Source organism: Camelus ferus, chromosome 5 (assembly GCF_009834535.1).
Source record: "Camelus ferus isolate YT-003-E chromosome 5, BCGSAC_Cfer_1.0, whole genome shotgun sequence".
NCBI lineage: Eukaryota > Metazoa > Chordata > Mammalia > Artiodactyla > Camelidae > Camelus > Camelus ferus.
In genome coordinates this window covers 58,868,085-58,893,091 of record NC_045700.1, presented here as the reverse complement: position 1 = coordinate 58,893,091, position 25,007 = coordinate 58,868,085, and the positions used below count along the sequence as shown (strand labels likewise).

Sequence of the window (25,007 nt, the reverse complement as noted above, 5' to 3'; positions counted from 1 at the left end):
GCTGTGTCCAGGGCAAATGATGTGGGTCTTTTTTTATTTTAATCATATCAGGGTCTTCCTTATTACAGGGTCTGTGTGTGCACAGATTTAAGGACCCGAGATGAGGGATATCATTCATCAGGAATTTATGGTTGTGAGACACCATTATCTTTTACTATGCTGTACTCATAACTGATGCACTATTATAGTTCAGCATTTTATGAGCCTCCTAAAGAACAGATCAACAGAATGGAAGTAGAAAGAGAAACAAACAAACAAAAGAGCAGTCATAATGATCACATCAGTAAGAAACTGGGGTGGGGAGGGAGCTGGAAAACGAGGACTCTTGCACTGGACACATGGACTATGTCCCAAGGGGAACATTGAGGAACTCTGAAATTTTTGCTGAGAGCCCAGGATGTAAACTTCTTGCCTAAGTGTATGGCCAGCTTAGTGGGAATCAGCTTCAAGGTGCTGCTTAGAAACAGGGATGCAGTGTGGAGAGTCTGAGACAGATGACCAAGGGTATGAGTGTGAATGACACCAGAGCTCTTTGCTCAGATGGGTGAGGCTCTCCGTGCTGTCTTCTGTGAGGGGCTTGCAAGCAAATGGTGCAATTGAAAAGAGTGCCAACAAGGTCCTGGGTTCGATCCCCAGTACCTCCATTAAAATAAATACATAAGTAAATAAACATAATTACCTCCTCCCCCCAAAAAAGGAAAGAGTGCCAAGAAGAGCAGTGATACTGACTGAACATTGGAGAAATCTATTCCTGTTTATTCAGCCTGAGGAAGGCAAGGCTGAGCAAGTTCTGGAGAACGTGAAGGGAATATTGTGGCGATGCCTGGATGCATCAGAGAAACTAAACAGTTAACTCAGGTCCATTTTTTTTTTTGTTTTCAGTGAGTGTGATGGACAAGGTGTCTCTTTTGGTCTTTCCAAATTCTCTTTCTTTTTAAAATCTCCTAAGACCACATTTGGCTTACATTTATCCCAATGAACACTATTACTGAAAAATGACACTTTTCCATATTTCTTTAAAGAAAAAAAAGCTGAGGTAAACTTCACATAACATGAAATTCACCATTTTAACCAAAGTATACACTTCATAAGTTTTAGTACATGCACAATGTATAACCATCACCACTATCTAGTTCTAGAACATTTTCATCACCCCGAAAGGAAACCCCATTCCCATAAAGCAGTCACTTCCCTTTCTCCCCTCCCCCAAACCCTGGCCCCTGACAACCACTCACGTGCTTCCTGTCTCTGAGGATTTGCCTTAGGAATATACCTCTTTTGGAATCTTCTGAATTCTGCATTTAATGTTACAATTAGAAGCTATAGACTACTGAGTGTATCTGTGTGTGTGTGTGTGTGTGTGTGTGTGAGAGAGAGAGCTAGAGAGACAGAAATGAGAGAGAAATGAGAGTCAACGTTCATAAGAAACTTTGCAAGGTCAAATCTATTTAAAATATTCAAACAAAATGGAAACTTGGGAGGGTACTTATTTTTTAATTAAATGTCTGTAACTTAAATTAGGTGTCTGAATGTAAATAGCTCAAGGGTGCAGTCAGTTACATGTTATGGAAATGTCATACAGTTCTTAAGATATGCCTGTAAGCATTGAGTAAGACGTTTGAATGGTAATGTGGCTTTATAGCTCCTATGTTAGGCTAAAAAAGTTTCACACCCAACAGAAGCTCTGTCCTGGATCTGAGCTCTTCCTGGAATAGCTGATGATAACCCTATTACTTTTCTTTAGAGCAGTGAAGTGGTGACCATTGTTTATTCTGCATTTATTTGTTCTGGTGAGCACGTCAGATACAGCAGAGGAAACTTAGGATGCCTGACCGGTAAGTGAAAAAGCAACTTAAAAATAAAATAGTAAAAACTCTTTTATTTCACAACCATAAATACTTACCAATATTAAATTAAAACATGCATTTTACTCTCGCTGGAATTTTTTTTAAAGTTAACCTATTTGCAACTCTAAAACTTTGAGAATGAACTAGAAAATGGTCTTTAGAGCAGCTTTTTTTTTTTTGTAAACTGATTTAAGACTTGCATGATTTCCTTAGTTACGATTACATTGACAGGAAAGTTGTATTATCTGAGTTATGGAAAAAATAAATATGACTTTTGAAAGAAATCTTACTTCTTCAGCCAGTCAAGTGATACTTCAGAAGGCAGAACAGCCAGTCGCGTCTTGTGATTTAAGTGCTGCTTGGTAATCTAGAACGTCAAGGCCAGGAGATTACTGTCATTTTGCATTTTGCACATATTTTGAGGATTTTTATTCCATTTTCATTTTCAATTCCTTTCCATTTCATAAGCCCCAACTAATATATCTTGGCTATTCCCATTAATAAGGATTTAGGATTCCTTTGCCAAATCTCAAACACTACTGGTCTTGGTGTTATGGTTTCTTGTTTTCTTTCCAAATGCTTCACTGTGGGCTCCCATCTGTTCTTTTTGCACCTGTACTCTCAGTTGTACCTTCTGGGGACTCCTGATGGTAATGGAAAACAGTCTCCCCATCACATTTTGAGCTATACACAACTTCAGTTTCGCACAAACATTTCTCAGGCAGTGTCCACCGGAAGTACTTTATTTTTTTAACCAACTGAATCTCCTTTAAGCCACCTGGAAGTTGGGGACTGCCCCACACTCCTCTTATGACAAATACAAAATAATGTAAAGCACTTGGAGATCCTCGTTGCTGAGAGACGCTGTGGCAAATGTGCAGTGTATCATTATCTTCTGTGCCTTGCTTGAAGACCTATCAACAAAATGCATCTCCGGTGAGAGATCATCATAATGTGGAGGAGTTTCATTCGCCAATTCCCTCCTTCTGCCGGTGCCTCACATAACCCTGTTCTCCAACTTCAGAAGACAAGCTGAAACCTCTCTAGGAGTGAAGAGAAAGGACTTGAAAGTGTTGTGAAAGAAAGGGGAAAAAGGAGGGCTTGGAAAGGAACAAGGCAATTAACAGCAGTAGGTAAACTGTAAATCCCCTATCTCTGACCTCCAGACCACATCCCAACCGAATCCAGCTGCACCCCGCCCGTTGACCTCTGGGGCTCCTGATTGGGAGTCTAGATATAGGGCATATATTCGTGTGTCTCCTTTCACTAATGGTTGTCAGTCCGGCCTGTGCTCAGGGTGTGGAATCTGGTTGGAGTTTCAATGTGTAGGACCCAGTCCGGGGGTTCTGGTGAGACTGAGAAGGGTAAGGTAACCAGGGGGCTATAGGGATTCCAGGGGTTTGGGCAGAGCCGGATGAGGGGAGGAGGAAGACAGGAAATGACAAGGAAGGTTCAGGTCTGGAGTTCTTTAGAGTCATTCACTTGCCCCTTCAGGAGGCCACCGAATGGCTTCTTCTGGACTGGGACACAACTGGGATAACCGGTATTCCTGGTAACTGCCGGTCAGATACTGGGCCTTTTGGAAGAGGTGGGGAAGGGACGTGCAGGTGCGGGCTGGGGCCAGAGGACGCTGAGGGAGAAGGAAAGATAATAAAGGAAAATGCCTGGGCTGCCTCCTCCTGGTTGCATCTCCAGGAAGGATTTAGGACCCGAGTTCTGGGCTGGAGCTGGGTCCCTAAGTCGCTGCGGGACTTAACCTTTACAAGACTCCGTTTACTCCTCTGAAGAGGGCTGGACTCTGATCTCTGCGCCCCTTCCTGCCCTTTGATTCTGGTTCTTTGAGGGAAGCCCCGCTATGCAGTCCTGGGAAGAAAAGACATTCTCTGCCGCAGGCGGGGCCGGAATGGGGGGGCGGTGTCAGGAAAGGGGCTTCTGTGACACGGATTTTATTTATTTAGATACCTATATTAAAAATGATTTTCGTTAAAAAAAAAAAAAAACAAACAAGAAAAGGGTTCCCCCACCCCCAAGCCCAGGCTGGGGCTTTGCACGACGACCGTCGGCGGCCGCCTACCCCCGGGTCGGCCAGGCAGCGGGTGCGGAGCGCGGGTCTCCAGCCGCTGCCCTGGGCTTGGCGCACGCGTCTCCCCGCCGCCCCGCCTGCTCGGCACGCCGTCCTGCGCCTCCCGGCCGCCGGGCCTCCCCGAGCCTCTCTAGCGGCCTCCCCGAGGGCGGAAAACTCGGCGAGCCCAGCGAAGGTCCCCGCAGGCCCGCAGGTTGTTTTCGGCCCCGTTGGACGCTTGCGCCGCGGGCGGGCGACTCCTCCTGGGAAGGGCGTGGACGGCGGCTGGGCTCCTGGCCTCGCGCCGCTGGGACGCCCGGCTGGCGGGGGCGGCCCGCGAGGCGGCGGCGGCGGCGGCGGCGGCGGCGGCGGCGGCGGCGGCGGCGGCGGGAGCTCCGCCCCCGGCTCTGTATAAGTGCAGGGCTTGAGCCGGGCCCGCGGCGGCGGCGGCGGCGGCACTGGCGGCACTGAGCGCCCAGCGCTGCTCGGTCGGCCTGTTGAGCCTTCCAACCCGCTTCCATAAGGCCTTGCCTTTCCAACTTCAGCTACAGTGTTAGCTAAGTTTGGAAAGAAGACCAAAGAGACCCCCGGACCGTTCCCCCCCACCTCCCTCCCTTTTTTTTCTTTTTTCTTTTTGCCATAGTCGTCGTCGGGGTCTTTTTGTACAAAGCTGTTGTGGTTTTCGCGGTGCTCTCTTCAGTTCCTTGCACTCCTGTTAACAAGCACCTCAGCAAGAGAGGCAGCAGCAGCCGCGGCAGCAGAAGAGCAAGCGGAGGCGCCTGGTGTCATGACCAGGGCAGGAGAGCACAACCGTCAGGGAGGATGCTGCGGTGAGTTGCGTGAATGCATGTGCCACGCTGGGCTGTGGAGACCAGCAGCTCCACCCAGGTTTTGGAGTAATGTGGCTCAGCTGTTAACCAGAGTGCTTTGTAGCTCTTTTGACTCGTATTTTGGTGGGGGTTGAGGAAGAACGGAATTTCGAGATATTGGGAAGGAGCCCAGCACGCAGGCAAGGATGGAGTAGACTGGACACTTTTGCTTGCCTTGTTGAAAATAAAACGGAGTTGAAGAATGTTGAAACGGGAGTTTTATTCACTGTATGGGAAGTTCTGCAGGTACTGACCAATAGGTCATGCTGAATTTTTAATCAGCCCATCAATTTCTAAGTGACTTGATAAAATGTACATAGTTTGCTCCGCGCGTAGTTTTAATAATTATGTTTAATAAGAACAAATGAATAAGCATTCCAATCTTGGCTCACTCAAGTGACTAAATATGCTTTTTTTCTTCCCCACTGTGTGTTTTTGCAGGATCCTTAGCAAACTACCTGACCTCTGCAAAATTCCTCCTCTACCTTGGTCATTCTCTATCTACTTGGGTAAGAGAGAATCTACAGTAATTCTTACAACATACTTGCACAATTTCTTGTTTCCTTTCATTTGGGCCAGTTGTATTAAGCCATCTTACAGCTTTGTCATGCGGCAAAAAAAAAAAAAAAAAAACCCACCCACACACAAAAACAACCAAACACACATGCTTGAACAGGAAAGTTATTTTCATCAAAGATATTTTCCCACAGGTGTTAGTAAATGTTGTTTAATTATCGTGTTATCATACTTTATGCAGCCTGACAACTTTCCAAAGATAGGATTAGCAAGGACAGGAATATTTGCATTGTTTGTATTTTGCATTACAAAGCTTAATAAATGATAATATCTGCTACTAAGAAGGGATAGATGTCTCATGGATCTTCTATTCTTTCACATTTTAACATATTTCTCTGTTTTCTTCTTTCGTTAAAGTGTTAATTTCAAGCATACTGCATTATGAAGATACAGTAGAATAATAGCGTGACTGACTTAGGCTGAAAATAGCATTCTAAGATTAATTGAAATATAATCGACCCCAAGAACAAATATCTGAGTGATGGAAATTCTGGTCTTTAAAAATGTTATCTGCAGGTAGAGATGTGTGGGACATCTCAGTCTTTCTTAAAAACCCTCATCCAATGAAAATCAGCAACTGATTCATATTTCTTCCTCTGACCTCTTATGTAGTCTTAGACGAGTCCCAGTGACTACTAAGAATTTCTGTGGGCCTGAGTTGCTTCATCAATACCCCTAGCCCAAAAGAATAATCCCCAAAGGATGCTGGCTGTGTATTTAATTAATGATGATTAGAATCTTTTAAATTAAACAATTGGTCTTATTGTTTAAAAGCAATAAATCTGAGTATATTCTATTCGTGCCTCATTCATGATATTTAATTTAAAAGACCCGTAAGTAAGGAGAAAGAATTTTGAGAGTAAGTTTTGTGAATGTTCTATTCTTTTTAAATTGGCAACTTCTATTGGATGGTCCCTAAGACATTTGTATGAGGAAACTATTGTATGAGGAAACCTGTACATATGCTCTTGGGAAATTATTAAGCTAGGTTATCAGCTCTTTAAGAAACAGCAATTCAAAGATGGCTTTTTAGAAAGGCCAGCTTCTATCTCCCCAGAGGCTTAGACAGGAATGACTCTGCAAATACATGTAAACAAAGTGGAATTGGCATGAGTTTCATTTTCCAATAGCTGATAATTCTAAGTAGAAAACAAGTGAAACTACCCTTAATTAATCTAACTCAGTAGTTCTTCCAATTTAATTCAGTAAGTATTAAGAATTAAAAAATAGGTAAGTGATGGAGGTAGTATCTGAAATTCTCATCTTGTGGTCTGGACCTCTTAGGGGAAGAAGGTGCCTAATTCCCAAATACTGATTAAGTTTAAGGCTTATGTGACCTTTCATTATTAGGTTGGGAGGTCAGGTTTGCCAAAAGAGTGGAACTGTGATTGTTGTAGGAGTATTTTTTTTTTTATCATGAGAAAACAAGAAAAGTGATAGACACTTAACCAAGTCTTACAGTAAATTGAACAAAGGGAGTTCTTGTGGGAAACTTGGATTAAAAGAAGACCAAACCAAACCAAACAAAAACCCCCAGCAAATTACAGCCATGTGAGGTTTAGTGGATTTTCAGTTTATATTGCAAAGGAGTGCCGTCTAACTCTGGATAACTCTGCCTTTTGAGATTTGTCTCCTATTTGACACTTTGCTTGATTTTATTACAACAAAATATGTGTGCTTATTTATTATATGTATATACATACATATACTTATCTATTTGTCCATTCCTCTGCCCACTCTGCCAAATCATGATTTCCTATACACTGAGCATACAGGTGTTAGGGTAGACGGTTGCATCAGATTAGATTTGTGTGAGGTTGGATGTTTTTATTTCTGACTTCTTTTCTACCTGCCAGTGGATCAATAGGTTTTACTCTATACTATTGGAATACAAAGTATGGTAAGAAGTGGATCCTGTCATCAAGTCACTTACAATATAATGTAGTATGGGCTTTAAAAATATATCTGATCACAAAAAGGTAACTAACAGTGTAAGGCAGTGAAAAGGGGTGGCCAGTGTGTATATCTTACGTCATCATGCTGTGGACTGTCTCCATTTCTATGCCAGAGGTCTGCATGGCACCAGCCCTGACTTCCTTAAGTCTCTGCTCACAGAAGTCTTTAGCTACTTTCATTTCATGCAAAATGCCACCTTCCTGCCCCACCCTACTTTATTTTTCCTTATAGCATTTATACCACCTGACCTGTTCTAGATTTGATTTTGGTCTCTACTCACTGGGGTGCAAGCTGTGTAAAGCATGAATCTTGAGTTTTGCACACTGCTGGATTTCTGGTGCCTGCAGTAGCACCGGGTACACAAAGTGTTCAGTGCGTTAATTACTGTGATCATACGGTCAGACATTCAGTTGGCCTTCAGCGTTCAGTCCACTGAAGGCAGATGAACATGTAAACAGATCTTCAAAGGATGATGAGAGCTTGTGGGAAGGCAGGAAACGGACATAAGGAAGGAATGGGTGGCCTTGAGATTGCACTTGATCAACATTTGCAGAGATCTACCAGATTCTTAGACTTTTTAAGTGTAGAATCTTCTTTTTCTTAAAGCCTAAACCCTTTGGAAATTAGGGTAAGTGGAGCAGTTTTATTCCTCTCTGTCAAGGAAGTGGCATGCCACCTAGGGATAAGCAAGAAAAAAAACTTCCATTTAGGAGTGCTTGTTTCAAAGACCTACCACAGAAGAACCTAAATCACATTCTTTTGGAAAAAATATAGGAGTGAAGAAAAACAAAGAAAAAGAGAGACTATAGTAATAGAATAATATTTCGTATTCTTTTTGTTAAGGAAGAAGAAATTCACTCATGGAGGCAACCTGTCATTTGAAGCATTTATGTGTTTTTGTCTTTTCAGAAGAATGGAGCTTAGGATAAAATACCTGTTCTCTTCACATCCCATTTTATTCTAATCAAATCTAAATTTTCTTCCCTTGTTAAAGATCAAGAAAATAGCTTAATTTATTCTTATTGACATTTTTATCTTACTATATAAACTTGTCTTTTTATTGGTTTCAGGCAAATTGTGTGTGTATCATGCATTTTTAATCATTTAGTCCAAAGGCATTTAAAATGTAATTCCTACTTAAGTGAAAAAAATTCTGTTATCGAAGCAAACTTGTAAAAGCTGTGTCAGGAATATGGATTATGGTGCTGATTCATCCTCAAACTTCTTGATCATCTGTGGAACAAATCTAGCGTACCAGAACAATATAGTTGATAAATGAACCTCAGTTTTTGCCACTTACTCTGTATTTACTCTTTCATAACTGGGATCCACTGTACACTCTCTCCTTTGTTGGTTCCACGGTTGTTTGTTGTGTGTCTACTCTGGGCTGTGCGCTGTGCTGACGGCTGAGAGTTTAGAGTGTTCTTGAGTTCACATTCCAGATCATCAAGTGAGAATCAACCAGTCTTTCAAACATGGTGCTTCCACTGGCTTCCAGTGTTTGTTTTAATGTTTACTTGGTCATTTTTACCCCTTGGGGACAAGGCCTTAATCTTATGTTAATTTTGAATTGTGGTCCTAAATTATGTTCACATTCCTTCACACCAAGATTCTCTGCCTCGGCGCTACCAACGTCTTGGGGTGGATAATTCTTTGTCGTGGGGGTCAGTCCCTATGCATTGTCGATGCCAGTAGTAAACCCACCCCTACAGTTGCGACTGTAGCCCAAGACATTGCTAAGTGATCCCTGGAGGATAAAGTCTGCCTTGTTTGAGAAATACTGGTCTGCATGTTGTTTATTGTAAATGATTGCTACTGACTAATTTCTGCTAATGATTATATTGTGTGTTTATTGCTAATGATTAGTATGTGCATCAAGTTTGCTTTGGATTCATAAGACTGCTGCTGTCTTGGCTTTATTAAATTTAAAAAATATTTTGACATACCAGGATAATACTTTGCTCTGTATGCATTAAACTTGTCAGGAAGATGTTAAGAGACTTTAGGAAGAACTAGGACTGTAGTACTGTTTCCACTTAGGGTCAGATCAGTAAGGAGCCTAGCCTGGGAGTTTAGTTCCCTTAGTGATTTCTTGTAGGGATGGGTAATAGTAAAACATTGTTATCCTGTTTTAGGTTTTCACCTCGTAAGTCAGGGATGGAGCCTAAAATCTCATAATAAGATCCATTATAGATTTCTTATGCATGAATTTACCTGACTCATTTAAAAGTTTCTGTTATACCACATTTTGCAATAGTGAATTCCAAAATTCCCTATACACTTGAGTGAAGAAATAAGTAGTTTTTTTCCCCTTTCAAAACTCATCTGTTAAAATGTTAAAATAACTTCTTGCTTATGTATTTATTTCTGACATCTTTATATGATGCCAGAATTTGCCCATATTAACTTCATTTTTTTATTGTTCTGCTGTTTTTTGACTCAAATTTATTTGTGAACATAGATTAAAGAATGTTAGAGTTAAAAGAAACTTTAGAGATCATATAGTCCATTTTACAAATTGGGAAACTGGCTTTTTCTGGACATTCAAGGTCCAGTAATGTTTGTGAACTATGCTGTAGTTTCATTCTAGTTCGGGAGCAAACTACTTTATGCCTCTCAAATTAGGATAGGTAAATTCCAGGCCCAAGTAGAAACTTGACACAAAAGGGAACAGATTTTATCTCAAAAAAAAAAAAAAAGCCTTCTTGGGCTTAGAAGTTATATTTTTTTCTTGAATGATAAGGAGTATGTTTGTTTCATTAGCATTATGCTTTTCTCAAGTTTACTTAGTAATTGGTAAGGATATTCTTCCATTATGCCAGGACAAACAGTTTTAATACCTAACCATATTCAATCCATAGAGGAATTACTGACTTTGAAAATCTTACGATGTAGCCAGAAAGTGCCCTTTTGGTCAGGACGCAACTTCTTGAGTGTAATTGACTAGAAACTAAAAATGTTTCATCAAAACCTTTTCCCTTCTCTTCTTATTCAAGGGGGATCGGATGTGGCACTTTGCAGTGTCTGTGTTTCTGGTAGAGCTCTATGGAAACAGCCTCCTCTTGACTGCAGTCTACGGGCTAGTGGTGGCAGGGTCTGTTCTGATCCTGGGAGCCATCATTGGCGACTGGGTGGATAAGAATGCCAGACTTAAAGGTGAGTAGTGTTATAACTAAGCCTTTGTGTTTGTGGAACCGGTGCCCGAGCTGGAGGGAAACCACTGTGACTATTCCACTGCGGTCTGCACACCACAGCTGAGTGATGGGGTGCTCAGTGGCAGCACCTCTGCATGGAGGGGCCTGGGGCTCCTGCACAAAGTTGGGATGCCAGGATATTGAGTTTATAGACTTTTCTTTTGGTATCTTTGGCTGTTCATAAATTCCAAATGTTAATGATTAACACCATAGCACTTCCCTGGGAATCATGTTAAACATTAAAAGTTCACTTAACTCTGGCATCCTTTTTAACTGTGACTTACACTGGAGTCCATTTAATGAGATGTTCCTGGGACAGCTTTAACATCTGTCCTTGGGGTTACTGTGTTTCATATAAAGGAGTTTGTAGGGGGTTTGACAACTATGGATTCAAGAAAGACTATATGAGTGTGGATCACAGAGAGCTGAATTATAAATTTTTGAGGGAAGAAGAAGAAGAAATGATAATTTATTGATATTTATTCTAGAGCATTAATACTGAAGTCATTCAGTATTAGATAGGAAAGAGAGAAAGTAAATGAACAGTTCAGAATATAAGGGCAATTTGGATAATAATTCAGAGCAAAATTTCCCCGAGTTGCTCAGTTGTTCATGTCAAGAACTGGCCATGTTTATCTAAGACATTGGGGAAAGACTGAGGTATTCATTGCAGGATGACTGCCTCTGGATAGAGAGCAACTGGACTGTCAAGTTCTGGGACTTGATGCTATTAAGTAAAATCGCCAAGATGGACATTTTTCTGCTTTGAGAATGGATAGACCAAAACACATGTAGAAAAAAAGTTTTGTGTCCTAGAAAAAAATTCCTAATTATTTACATTATTATATGTAGGAACATGGAAATGTTATACATACAGACCTTTAACCTGATGATTGTTGAGCACTGAAATTGTGGGGTAGGAAAGACCATTGAGTTGGGTGAAGAAGAGCATGGCAGGATAGCAATCTTGCACTTACCCCACGTGACCATCTCATGTGTCAGCCTCCATGAAAATCTTCTTTGATATCTCTAGGCTGAGTTAACCACTTTTTTTTCCTGCACTCCAATGAGGCTGTGTTAATACCTTTGCAGTGGCACTTTTGCTCTTATAATTATCTGTCCGCATGTCTGTCCTTCCTCTGGTCTGTGGAATTCTGAAAGCTAAGAACCTCATTCAGTTGATATTAATCCATGTGCAATGTATGAATGACTCATATGTTGGGATATTATTTCAAACTAATTTCAGAAGGCAATTTATTTTGTCTTGAGGCTTTGTTCTAATGTTCCAAGCCAGAAGACAAGAGCGGTAATTGTACCTTACATACAGAACCCTCCATATTTTTCAAAGGGCTTTCATAAGTATTTTATTTGAGCATCATAATGACTCCATAAAGTAAGGGAGGCAGGGATGTATTATCATCCTCACGTTATAGACACAGACTTAAGAGATTAAGTATCCTGCCCTAGACTGTCCACCCTAGTGAGTGGCAGAGAGAAGCCTACAAGGTGTCCTTCCCTGGTGTAGTAACCTGTCCTCATGCCAGCACTTTATCTTCACGGAAGCCTCACTCTAAGAAGCTGGCATTTCCTTTGAGGTAATGTATAGTTTAGAATTTCATAGCAAAGGCGAATAGCATTAGTATACCAAAAGGAACACACTGCTGCTTTATTCTTGGCAACTTTTTACATGTTTCTCCTATTTATCCACACCATCTTATCTTCTCAAATTCAGCCTGCCAAGTAGGAGGTTATGGATTCCATGACCTCTTCCTTCACCTCCTCCATAACCTCCTACATGTTCTTACTTTAGCTTAAGCAGCAAAGGGCTAAAAGGTGGGTCTTGTCCATGTAATGACAGTAAACTTTCAAGAGAATAAACTAAATGAAAATGTGGTCATTAAGAACGGCTTCAACTAACAGGAAAAATGGTGGCTGTTTCATTATTCTGACTGCAGGTTCCTCTGGTCTGTGGTGATGTGCTGGGTCCTGCTGGACATAACTGAGGCAGGATTTACTTCAGAAATGTTTCTATTTCTTGTAGAAATTTACACATGCATTAATATAGTAGAACAATGATGTGTGGATAAGAACAGCTCCATTGCGATGTTTTGGTGTCTGAACACCTTGTTTCTCCCTCTGTATAGTGGCCCAGACTTCACTGGTGATCCAGAATGTTTCGGTCATCCTGTGTGGAATCATTCTGATGATGGTTTTCTTACATAAAGAGGAGCTTCTGACCATGTACCATGGATGGGTTCTTGTAAGTTCTGAACAAAATTCTTAATGGCAGAAAAATTGAACATCTGGTAGTGGTAAAAGATGAAAACCTTTGAGGCTATGGAGTGTCTTTTTGCAAATAGGACCTATTAATATTCATCTCTGTGTCTACTTTGATATCCCCTACCATTTTTATTTTGTTTGGGTTTGGGGTTTTTTTTGCCCCTAACAGGCATTCATCAAGTATTGTTTGAATTTTGTCCTAATTGGTTTTTTCCTATTTGTTTTTTTATGGAAGATTTAAGAGTTTATTAAATAATTCAGTTGTTAGTTTTCAGCTCATTCGTATTAACCTGTAATTTGTTCACACCATGTAAGAAATGTTATCCATCTATGTATTAATCAGTCATGATTGTGTTCCTCCAATAATAATTGGTATTTCTGTTTGAGATAACTTCTCACACTCTGATTTCATGATAGTTTGATGGAAAAGTGGACAGAGATGAGTGTAGCAGAAAACAATGGATTTGATGTCACTATTGAATCTTCCTATGTATATTTGGATTGATATTGTTGAGTTTCAAAGCCAGGTAGGACAAGAAATCTTCTAGTCTATTCCCTTTATTTTGCTGATGAAAAAAACTAAGACATAGTGATGTTAGCTGATTGCCTGTCGCCGTGCAACTGGAAAGTTCAGAACTCTGATTTAAATATAGGTCTTCTTACTTCCCCCTCAGTCCCTTCTTTCCAAAGAAGATATTTGTGGTTGAGATTAAAAATCACCCCTATGTTAACACTTTATGATAACTATGTCACATAAATGTGCATATGACTATTAAAATTTTTGTACTATGTGTACCATAGATGATACAGATTAGAAAGATATTGTGCCCTTTAATTTGACCCCTGGTATTTAGTGTCTCATGTCTAAAAGTAAAATGATATCTTAAGATTTTATGAAATGAAATTAAAATGAAAATTTTATTTTTATGCCACCAAAGACCATTTTAAACTATATTGTGCAGTGGAGTATGTACAGTGTGGTAAAACTGACATCTTAATCAGTTTTTCCCTGTAATCCCTTAGACTTCCTGCTATATCTTGATCATCACTATTGCAAATATTGCAAATTTGGCCAGTACTGCTACTGCAATCACAATCCAAAGGGATTGGATTGTTGTTGTTGCAGGAGGAGACAGAAGCAAATTAGCAGGTAATTTGGTTTTCTCTTTCAACTAAATGGGTTATATTAGGAATCACTTTAAATCAGTGGTAATAAATGAGGCGTAAGCCTTTTTTCTGGGTGTTTTTTAGGAATGATAACTTGAAAGCATAGTTGTCTTCTTACCACATTATTAATCTCAATTCAAAGATCTATCTCACTTTTATGAAGGTGGTATAGAATAGTGAGTGGACCTTTTTTATTCTATGCAAACCTGGCAAATAGAACATTTCTTTTGAGTTCTTTCTTTTAATTCTGTTAACTATTTCAAATTGTTTACTTAATACTTAGAATGGTGAAAGTCTGACATGGGATTTTATCAGTCATACTGTTACTACCAGTATTTACTGGTCATACTATGGCTATTATTTTTATCCAAATCAAATGGAAATAATTAAATTCTAGGAGAGACTCTAGAAGTTAATTCCTTCAACTTTAAAGTCATAATTGATGACTTTTATTGCATTATGCATGATGTAATATAATTGGTGTTATGACTACTAAAGAAATAGAGGGCAGAACATAGGTTTTTAAGAAGCTTACATCTTAGTTGTCCTTTGGAAACATACACAAGAGGGTAAACAAAGGCTGAAGAATGCTTACATAGCAACATGTCCTATTACATCAATATTACTTGGGCTCAGAATAACCTCCCTCCCTCGATATTCCCTACCTGCCCCCCCATACAGCACCCAGACACAAATTGGATTGAAATTACACAGGGTAAAGGATGAAGGGTCCACCTGTCTGCCAATCAGTTCAGCTGAATCAACTCTGCTGGTCCGCGAGATAATGGGTATCACAGACACATTGCCCAACCATCCTGACAGACACGAAAACCATTCCCAAGGACTTCAATGACTTATCCCCCGACACAGAGACAAGGTTAGGTACTGGGGTCAGTAAGCAACTTTGTTTGACTGGACATGTGGTTAAAAAAAAAAGATAAATGGTTGAGAGAAAAGGAACAAAATCTGTGGAAGAAGTCTAAAGTGGGAAAAGGAAGGATTTGCTTAAGTCATAACTTTGTGGTAGCAGTAATAACACTGCTTGAGATAGGAATACCACAGTGATTTTAGAGGTTGATAAATGTAGAAGATGAATTTAGCACATGTGAGTCTGTACTGCAGGAAATTCTCTCTGGAGCAAAAGTAGTGATTCTCATTGATTTCTCTTCCTGTGATCATTTATTAATAGGAAATAATTCCATATCTCTTTTTGTCACATTGAATTATAAGATAAAGCTCTGTCCTTTTAAAAATTTTTTTTCCTGTTATTTACTTGCTCTTTTTTTAGTGTACTGTTTTGAGGATGTGATACGTGTTCACGTTTTAAAATTCAAAGGGTACAAAAGGATATATTTTGAAAACAGATCACATATATATCTGTTGAAATACATTTGGGGAAGAAAGGTGGCTTTTTAAATTACTCTCTTTCTCATACCTGAATTTCTTAACTCATGTTGACTCTGTGAAGTGTGTATAGTCTGTAATTGAAAAAAAAAATCCAAGTAAAGAGAAAGCTACCCAGAATCTTCAATTGGTGCTAAATATCTAAATAAATAAGAAAGAAAAACAAAGATTCCACATACCTTTGGGGGGCTCTTTCTGACTACAAAGTGATATTCCAGAAAAACAACAAAAACATGACCAGCCATTCCTCAGCTGCCTGTCTTTATGTGAGAAACGACTGCAGAGTGGAAGAATCCAGCTCACTAGACTGTTTTCTAACCTTCTGGAGTTTCTCAACCTTCTCAAGTTTCTCAAGAAAGGAAGTAAGCTGCCTGTTGAGCTCTTGTCCACCGGGAATTAGCTCAGAGAGCGGTGCTCAGCCGGTGGTATGGGTTAGCAGCCCCGCGGAGGAATACCTCCATGCTTACTGTTTTCCCTCAGGTTTTGACCTCCCTGTTTGTTTAAAAATGAGTTAAAAACAGGAAACAGAAACTGCTTCAGTCCTGACAGTCAGCAAGGGTATAACCACAGATTTTTGGTACCCTTCCTGCTGAGGCAGAGTTACAGAACAGAAAAAAGGAGGAGGGTAAAGGAAAAAGAAGAGAAAGGGGAAAAAGTACAGGAGGAGGGGATCCAGCTGCCTTCTTAGGTACCTCTGATTTTGTGTCTCTACACAGATGCACCTACTACTGTCAGGAGTATTTTGTAATTTATGTTTATGCAGGCAGATTTTTGAGGTTGCTGGCAAAGACTGTTGGAAACCAAGTGGGAGACCGGGCAGGGCCGGTTGCGTCCGTGTGTGTGTGTGTGTGTGTGTGTGTGTGTGTGTGTGTGTGTGTGTAAAATGTGTGTGATGGGGAAGGGTGTGCCCATGCTCTCATTTCCTCATCCCAATGTTTCTTGATTTCAGAGCAGGTTTTAAAATTGCAGGTTGAGGGGGAGGGTACAGCTCAGTGGTAGAGTGCCTGCTTAGCATGCACGACATCCTGGGTTCAATCTCCAGTACTTCCATTAAGAAATAAAGAAAGAAAGAAACCTAATTCCCCCCCTACATACAAAGAAATAAATTAAAGTTGCAAGTTGTATCATAGAAGGTAAAGAACAGTTTTCCCTGGAAGGTTAAAAATTTTATAATTTCAGTGGCATTGGGTCATAATATAGCTCTTACTGTCTAGTTTAGCCAGCTTCTGAAAAGACATTCTCTTTGCATATAAATACTGTTAATTAATCTGTTAACTAATTTGTCTAGGTACTTGATTTAGTGTTTTATTAAAACATTCTCTTGAGCCATGACCCTGAGCCTGTCAAACCTGTTTGAAACTCACTTCTTTGCCAGACTTTTTATTCCATCTGTTGTTTTTTTCTTCATTTCCTTTGTTAATCACTATTAATAGCTTCTGAGGTTTTTCTTGTCCATCGTTCTAGAGAAACATCTGCCTGTTAGCTTGATCAAGTGTGGCGGATGTATTTCTTGTTTGAACTCTATTGACTGAAAATTGATTTCCTATTTGAGGTCAACAAACCTGCTAGCTGCTATTTGCTCAGCAAATCTGTTTTTCACTGTTATTCTATGAGATGTAATATACCCTTTATAATAGCAAGCAATTATTTAATGTCATGTTCTGTGCCACAGCTGTAGCTGAAAACAGTTAAATTGGAATTAAATGGGCACGTGTTTGCATGTTTGCATAAGACTAAATATACATTTGCAAAAAGAATATGTTTGCACAGAGGACTGATTCTTCTCTAGCCTCTTACCAGTAAAAGTCTTTTTAAAAAATTATTATTTAATTCATTCTATTTCAGAAAAATAACAGCTGTTTTCTGACACTACATTACCCTAAACATTACAGAAACTGGTGGCGTTAGGAAGCTTAACGAGCACTCGACAGAGGAGGTGGTGAAAGAGTAGCAAGTGATTTTAACTGAATTTTGTTGTTGTTCTGGGGCTTTCAGATTCAGTGTGTATTTTCACTAGTACTTGATTTTTGGATCCAAATTATTGAGTTATTTGGATCATTTCTATGCTTCCCTGTTAGCATATGAGTTGGGAACTTACTAGTGGGCGGCAGATGGAAATGAATGAGGCCTCTGCAAAAATGGTTGTGTATGAGATCAGTGAAAACTGCCTTTGCCTCCCAAGTGAAAGGTGAGATAAGTCAAAGTTCTCTTATCACATGCAGGCGTTATACATGCATAGGACTAATTGGAAGGCAGTTGAGGACCAGGAAGAACTAGAAGAAAAAAGTCAATTTTCTGTTAATGTGCTTACTAGCCATGTATTGCTTTTCCTCTGAGGCGCCCCACATAATTGATAAGGACTTGCCTCATTAATTTTCAGTATCCTCTGTGAGACAGAGAACAAGAAAGTAGGTTGTTTTCTTGACTTCCTCTCCTTTTTCATCTTGTCCTCCACTCCAACTCAGCTCTGTGTTCCCCTGGCCATACCCTACACCTGGTTATCACTGCTAACCACCCCCTTTCCATCATCTCAATCTTAGGCATCCGTGTCTTGAACTACACCTCCTGCCTTTCCAGCTCACTTCTGGTGCCCCAGCCCCAGCAACCCTCCATCCTGGCTGGCACCTACAGGTCGTTAATTCCACTGCCTTTTCACTACTCATGGCCTTGCTTGTCTCAAAAAGAAATACCTGTGCTCGCTCTTTCCAACTCCTTTCCTTGGCCGGGGCCTTGCTTTCCGTAATGCCAGGGGGCAGCAGTCACATTGTGAGTCCAGGAGGTGCCACTCACTTAAAATATAATATAAATGGTGTCCCCTCGAGTTGGCACCCGTCCCTTAAAGCAGCTTCAGTCAGACATTTGCCCTCACTGCTCCACCAGGACTGTTTTATTTTGGGGATTTCCAGTACCTTCCATGTGACCTTCCATGTCTCCTCGGTGCTCATCTTTCTTGACTTACCAGTAGCACCTGCCCGTTGATGACTCCCTTCTCTGAAATCCTGTTATTACCTCTTGGCTTCTAGGACACCACACTCTCCTGGTTTCTCTCCTCGTCTAGTTCCTGACCTCTGAACATTGGCGTGCCCAGGACCTAGTCCTCAGGCCTTGTCTCTTCTCAGTCTACACTCCCCTGGTGATCTGCTCCAGTGTCACTGCTTTAAAAATCAAGCAGCTGGTGACTCCCAAATCTGGCACCTAGTTCTTCCCTAACCTCCAGACCTGTATGCTTACCTGTGTGCTTGGCAGAGCCTCTTACGTGTCAATAGGCTTATCAAAATCAGTATCTCTAGAACCAAATGCTGATTCTTTTGTCCCAAACCTAATTCTTCTGAAGTCTGTTTCTTCAGTGGGAACTCTACCTTCCAATAGTTGGTCAGGATAAAAACTTCAGAGTCATCTCTAATTCCTCTCTCTCTCACACATAGCACCATATCTAATCTGTTTGCGAGTCTCCCTGATTCTACTAGAAAGTATATCCAGTATCTTTTTCTCCATTTCCACTGTTACTGTCCTGCTCTATGCCACATCATCTCCTACCTGTTTCCTTGCCTCTGCTCTTGTCCATGGCCACCACACACCCTCACCCTACCCTTTCTCATCACAGCAGCCAAAATGAACCTTTAAAAGTAGGTCACATGGTGCCACCTCTCTGTGCATTAGCTTCCAAAGGCTTCCTGAGTCACTCAGTGTAAAAACTGAAGTCTCAGTAGTAGACTGAGACCGTACATGATTGAGCCAGTGTGCCCTCCCTCTCTGACCTCATCTTCTCCCAGCCTTCCTCCCTCTGCTCCAGTCCTGCCGGCCCCCTCGCTGTTCCTCTGGGCATGCTCCTCCTGCCTCAGGACTTCTGCATTTCCCTTGGTCTGAAATTATCTTTTCCCTGATAGCTACGTGACTCACTCTTTTGCCTCCTACAGCTTCATGTCTTTGCTGTGATGCTCTCTGTTTTCAGTGAGTTCCTCTCTGATTTTGCCACATAAAACTGAAGTTTCCCCCTTCCCCTGAGTAATCTCTGTGCCCCTTTTCTGCTTTACTTTTTCTATAACATTCAATGAACACCTGGTATGCTGTATGTATTTATGTGCTTGTTGATTTACTGTGCCTGTTTTCCCATGGGAATGCAAACAGGGAAGGCTATTCTTTATTTTTTGTTATAGTGCCAGAATGGCACCTAGCTCCTAATAGGTATTTCATAAATGTTTGTTGAAGTAAATGAGTGTAGAGTTACTATTGTATTCATTTTTTAAAAGGTGATATTAGACTAATTTGTGCAGTCAAGAGATTCACGATTTTCGAGGCAAATTTATGGCTTGAGCCAAACAACGAATGATTATCTAATAAAGTGATTTGCTTGCAGAGTGCTTTTAGAAAGTTATAGTTTAGGGATCCACGGTCTTGGTTTGTGAGTTTGTGTTATGTAAGTGGGCAGTCTCTCTTTGATGGGTTTGCACACTTACCTACCCCTTTCACCTCTCTGTAGATATGAATGCTACCATACGAAGGATTGACCAGTTAACCAACATCTTGGCCCCTATGGCTGTCGGCCAGATTATGACGTATGGCTCTGCTGTCATTGGCTGTGGTTTCATTTCCGGGTGGAATTTGGTGTCCATGTGTGTGGAGTACTTTCTGCTCTGGAAGGTTTACCAGAAAACCCCTGCTCTAGCTGTGAAAGCTGCTCTTAAAGTAGAGGAAACTGAGTTGAAACAGCTGAATTCATACAAAGGTAAACTCAACAAAATGATCAATCCTCTTATTCTGCTTCTTAGACCTTAAATGTTGGTCAAGACCAAAATAATATTGAATTTATATCAGGTTTTATTACCATGAAGGCCTGCATGAGGTTAAATATGTCAACTTGGTAAATGAGTCGACAACCAGGCTTTTGAGGGTCTAAGGAACAAATCTGGGTTGAACTCCAAGGGGTTGTAATGGGACCCCTGGCCCTTTTCCTTAAGGTGAGCAGTAAGCACAGAGGGACGATTAACTGATGGATGACCGGGCAAAGCTGAGCCATAGGAATGGGAGGAACAGTGGGGAAAAAGAGAATAAGAGAATTCCTAGGAGTCTCCAAAGAAGAAGGTTACATGCCATTTGTAGGACAATGGGAGGGAGTAAGGACATGAAGATGGGCATTTCTCAAGAAGGGAAGAGGGAATTGGGCTTCTAGGCAAATGGAATCTTAACAGGACCCCAGAAAATAAGAGGCTGTGTTTTGCCAGACAATTATTATATTTCATCTGATGAGTTTTCTTGCTATTTACTTTGCTGGAAATATAATTTCAGGGTGAGGGGCAGGGAGGAGAAGGAGGCATCAATAGTTTCTTGTTTATTTAACATAAATGCTGCTTGGAGATTGTTCCTTGGCTGGAATTTTTAGAGTAATAAAAGAAAATACATATTATATGGTAGTAGCCAGGGTATCCATGAGGGAGGGAAAGGGGAGAAGAGAATACACTGAGTAAAATAATTGGCTTTTCTCCCCATGTCCTCTCCCTCAAATAATGATGTCTTTTTTTTTTAATGATATCTTTTATTAACAGAAACTGAGCCAAAACCCCTGGAGGGAACTCATCTAATGGGTGAGAAAGAGCCTGAAATCCACGAGCTTGAACCTGAGCAAGAGCCAAGCTGTGCCTCCCAGATGGCTGAGCCCTTCCGCACCTTCCGAGATGGATGGGTCTCCTATTACAATCAGCCAGTGTTTCTGGCGGGCATGGGTCTTGCTTTCCTCTATATGACTGTCCTGGGCTTTGATTGCATCACTACAGGGTACGCCTACACTCAGGGGCTGAGCGGGTCCGTCCTCAGTATTTTGATGGGAGCATCAGCCATAACTGGAATTATGGGAACTGTGGCTTTTACGTGGCTGCGTCGAAAATGTGGCCTGGTTCGGACTGGCCTAATCTCAGGATTTGCACAGCTTTCCTGTTTGATCTTGTGTGTAATCTCCGTGTTCATGCCCGGAAGCCCCTTGGACCTGTCTGTTTCTCCTTTTGAAGATATCCGTTCTAGGTTCATTCAAACAGAGCCACTTTCAATTACACCTACAGAATTACCTGCAATCATCTCTACAGCTGAAATACACAAGTCAAATGAGTCTGATCCTGCTAGTATTATCCCAGAGATGAGTCCTAAATCTGTGCCCATAACCTCTGTCAGTCTGCTGTTCGCAGGCGTCATTGCTGCTAGAATCGGTAAGAAATCAGTTTTGTATGTTAATAAAGTGTCTGCAATGCGGGTTCAGAGAATAAAGCGTTAAGTGGTCTGAAATATTTGCTGAATGTTAATGTAAGCAAAATACACTATTTATTCTTATGTATTAGAATCATTTATTATGAAATTTTTATTTTATAGTTTAAAAATCTATTTGTGTGTGTGTATGTGCATATAGTTTCTTAAAACATGGTTCGGGCTTGAAAATTTTTACTAAGTGGATATCTTAGTCTTTTAATTTAGTTAATTTTTAAAAAGATGTTATCTATAATAGTTATACTTTTAGTAATTCAGAGCCTTTATATTTCTATAACTCTACCAAAAGGACTGTAACTTAGTATTTCTGTGGGACAAGGTAAAAAAAGTGTGCTGGGTTTAAATTGTAAAGAAAAGAAAAGACATAGCAGTTAGGGAAAAAATCCTTCAAGAGTCTTCTCTACATGATGTGTATTTATTGTATCCTTTGCCAAACAAATGGGTTTTATAGCTCTAGAAGGAAACATAAAGACCTCTGACAAAGCAAAATTTAAGTAATCATTAATAGAGTACTGATGAATTATCTCTGCCTGGATTCATTTTTGAAATGAAACCATGTTTATCTTGTGATACAAAGCAGTTCATTAATTGATCAAAGACATTAATATTTAAGCAAGTCAGCTTTATTGTAGGTGCTTTAGAAGTATTAAATGTACTAATGGCTTAAAATTTCCTTACACTTTAACCATAACAATGTGTTAGGTCTGTTCATTTTAAGCTTTAAAAATACTAGTACTTACAATAAGATTCATTGTCTCTGATTTCAGAATTTTGCTTTCATAGTATGCATAATCACAGAAAAATAGAATTAAGAAGTTTGTGGTTTAGATTTATTTTTGTCTTGTGGCTGTAAAAATAATTTCTTGAAGCCACTAATAACCTAGTATTCATTAATGAAAATTCTCTAAGGCTAGGCTGTGATAAATATACATGTGGTAACTTTAAGGTAATAGGGCTAAATATGTAGTTTGCACACGTCAACAAATTTTTAATCTATAAATCCAAAGTGTACAGCTATAAATTAAAATTAAGTCTCTAAAATTATCTTTTATTACAGGTCTTTGGTCCTTTGATTTAACTGTGACACAGTTGCTGCAAGAAAATGTAGTTGAATCTGAAAGAGGCATTATAAACGGTGTACAGAACTCCATGAACTATCTTCTTGATCTTCTGCATTTCATCATGGTCATCCTGGCTCCGAATCCTGAAGCTTTTGGCTTGCTCGTATTGATTTCAGTCTCCTTTGTGGCAATGGGCCACATCATGTATTTCCGATTTGCCCAGAAAACTCTGGGCACCCAGCTTTTTGTCTGTGGTCCTGATGAAAAAGAAGTTACCGATGAAAATCAAACTAACACATCTGTTGTGTAAGACAGTTTAACTGTTGCTCTCGCTGTTACTAGATTATGAGGGGCATGTGTGTTTATTTTGTACTTTGGAATCCCAATAAATAGCTGGGTGTCTCTCTTTGGTTTTACACAGCTATACCTTGAAGGCTAAAAGCTGCTTAGGAAATCTTAAGCCAGCAGAAGTGAGCTAGTTATTTTCCCTTATATTCAAAGATGGAAAAAAAATATGGAAAGAAAAACTCGGTTTAAATACGGAGACTAAAATGGTGACACTGATTTTTCTCTATTTCTCACGAGTAGATAAAATTTACATAAGTGAGTGGTTAGTCATGTGAAGTAAGTTACTCTTTGGCAGATACTTGTTATCTGTACTAGATCCAAACATGTCAGTTTCCCCTAAAACTCACTCTTGTTCACTAATTTACTTTTTAAAAATCTCATTCTCAGTGGTATTATAAAAACAAATCCCCTTCCAAGTGTGAAGATTAAAGGTTGATAACCAGTATTCTCTTCATTGATCCTCTCAATCTTAAGGGACTTACATACATGTGTAAAAAGGAAATACTTAGCTGGAATTCTCTAACAGGGCTTATGGTTTAGCTTTAGAGAGCACCTTTGTAGTTTTATTATCAGATAGGGCAAAATATTGTATTAAGTATATGTAGCACTTCATAAAATGGCTGTCATGTAAGCTGCAAAGCTGTGAAGTAGATTTATAACATGCCAGTGGGTTGGCCATAGAAACTAGAGGTTAACAGTCACACGGAAAGGCCAGAACCGAATTTAACTCACACCTCTCTCCTTAATGATCTCTGGGAATGTGAGGGAGTTAAAGGCAGAAAGCAAACCCAAACTTGGAAGAGGTTTTGTTTTATAAATCACTTGATTTACTTACAACATGCTCTGGCAGAGCATTTTTCCTTTTACTGTTTTGTACACAGGAGTTATTTTTACCTAGTTGTAGAGGAAGACTGCTCATGAATGTATCCCTTTTAAATGCCTTTGATAACGACGGAGGAAAAAAAACCCTTTTGTATATATTTTTAAAAACTGTTTTGCAAAACATTTTGCAGCATGCCAGTACCAATGGGGTCCTTTGCCTTAACCATTCATGCACTTTCATGGAGACTGCAATACATTGCTACGAGCACTTTCTTGATCCTTGAGGTTTAATCTTTTTCTTCTTTCTGTAGTATGACATAATGATTTACTATGTTGTAAAATCTTTCTAAAATATTTCTATATAAAAACATTTAAAAAAAAAAACCTTGATTTCTTCTTCCTGATTGTGTTCCTCAATTATTTTAATACTGTTTTTGTTACAGAACCTGTTTTGGATAATGGATTTTTTTTTCTCTCTGAAGGTGTACAGTTTCATAATAACTCACTATTTTTAGTTTTATCTCCCAGCTCATATGTTTAGCTTGTGGTGGCTTGGAAAAAAGTGTAGTAAACATGAGGCCCAGGACTCATTGTTTGACCTTGAAGAAGTTATATGAAGCTCTTTTGAGTTCTATTGTCTCTTCTGTAAATTGGAGATGATATTGTAAAGCCAGCCCTACCCACCTCACAGCTTTTCTGGCTGAGTCAAGTCAAGACAGCTTTTGCAGAGGCACTTGGACTGTATGACAAGGCGTTAGTATTGCTAGAAGTTGGACCTAGCTAATGGCAGAGAGTTAAAGTTAGTCCTGGTGATAGTCCAGAGAGGGTCGAGCCACATTCTGTAATCAGCAGGCGTTTGCTGGACACGTGATCTGTGTCCCACATGGGCTGGTCTTGGAGGATGCAGATTTGACTCACGCAGGTTGATCAGAGGTTCCTTTTCTTTCCCCCCAAATCAGGAGGTTGAGAACCTCTGGCGTCATCCCGTGGCTACTGATCTGCTTCTGCCTTTTGAGCAGACAGTAGGCACCCCTGTTAGTGTTGGCTGCTGTCTCGAACGGGTCATTGGCTTCCTCCCACAGGGGTCGAACTCAGGTTGAGATCTGCCCCGAGCGTCTGCAGCTGAAATGGGAGGCATGGGACCTTGTACAAATGAATGGAACCGTCCT

General features: G+C 40.2%; 1 protein-coding gene across 2 annotated transcripts; it reads left to right on the top strand.

The window, feature by feature from the left end:
* The first annotated feature begins 1,764 nt into the window (after positions 1-1,764).
* Positions 1,765-24,222, top strand: SLC40A1 (solute carrier family 40 member 1). 2 transcript variants are annotated; one of them, XM_032479902.1, is made up of 10 exons: positions 1,765-1,835; positions 4,553-4,739; positions 5,220-5,287; positions 10,307-10,466; positions 12,649-12,764; positions 13,808-13,934; positions 15,574-15,717; positions 19,836-20,081; positions 20,899-21,552; positions 22,665-24,222. In XM_032479902.1, exons 2-10 carry the CDS (start codon positions 4,697-4,699, stop codon positions 22,976-22,978), a joined length of 1,872 nt encoding a protein of 623 aa, XP_032335793.1. In that variant the 5' UTR covers positions 1,765-1,835; positions 4,553-4,696; the 3' UTR covers positions 22,979-24,222. The 2 variants fall into 2 exon arrangements, with proteins under 2 accessions (XP_032335793.1, XP_006189291.1); XM_006189229.3 differs by lacking the exons at positions 1,765-1,835; positions 15,574-15,717 and having other exon boundaries at positions 4,345-4,739.
* The last annotated feature ends 785 nt before the right edge of the window (positions 24,223-25,007 follow it).

Excerpts from the sequence above, each read along its gene's own strand:
- SLC40A1 (XM_032479902.1), top strand. The coding sequence starts at position 4,697 with ATGACCAGGGCAGGAGAGCACAACCGTCAGGGAGGATGCTGCG. Across the intron at positions 13,935-15,573 it reads AGACAGAAGCAAATTAGCAG|AAAAACAACAAAAACATGAC; the intron begins GTAATTTGGTTT and ends GTGATATTCCAG. Across the intron at positions 21,553-22,664 it reads CGTCATTGCTGCTAGAATCG|GTCTTTGGTCCTTTGATTTA; the intron begins GTAAGAAATCAG and ends CTTTTATTACAG.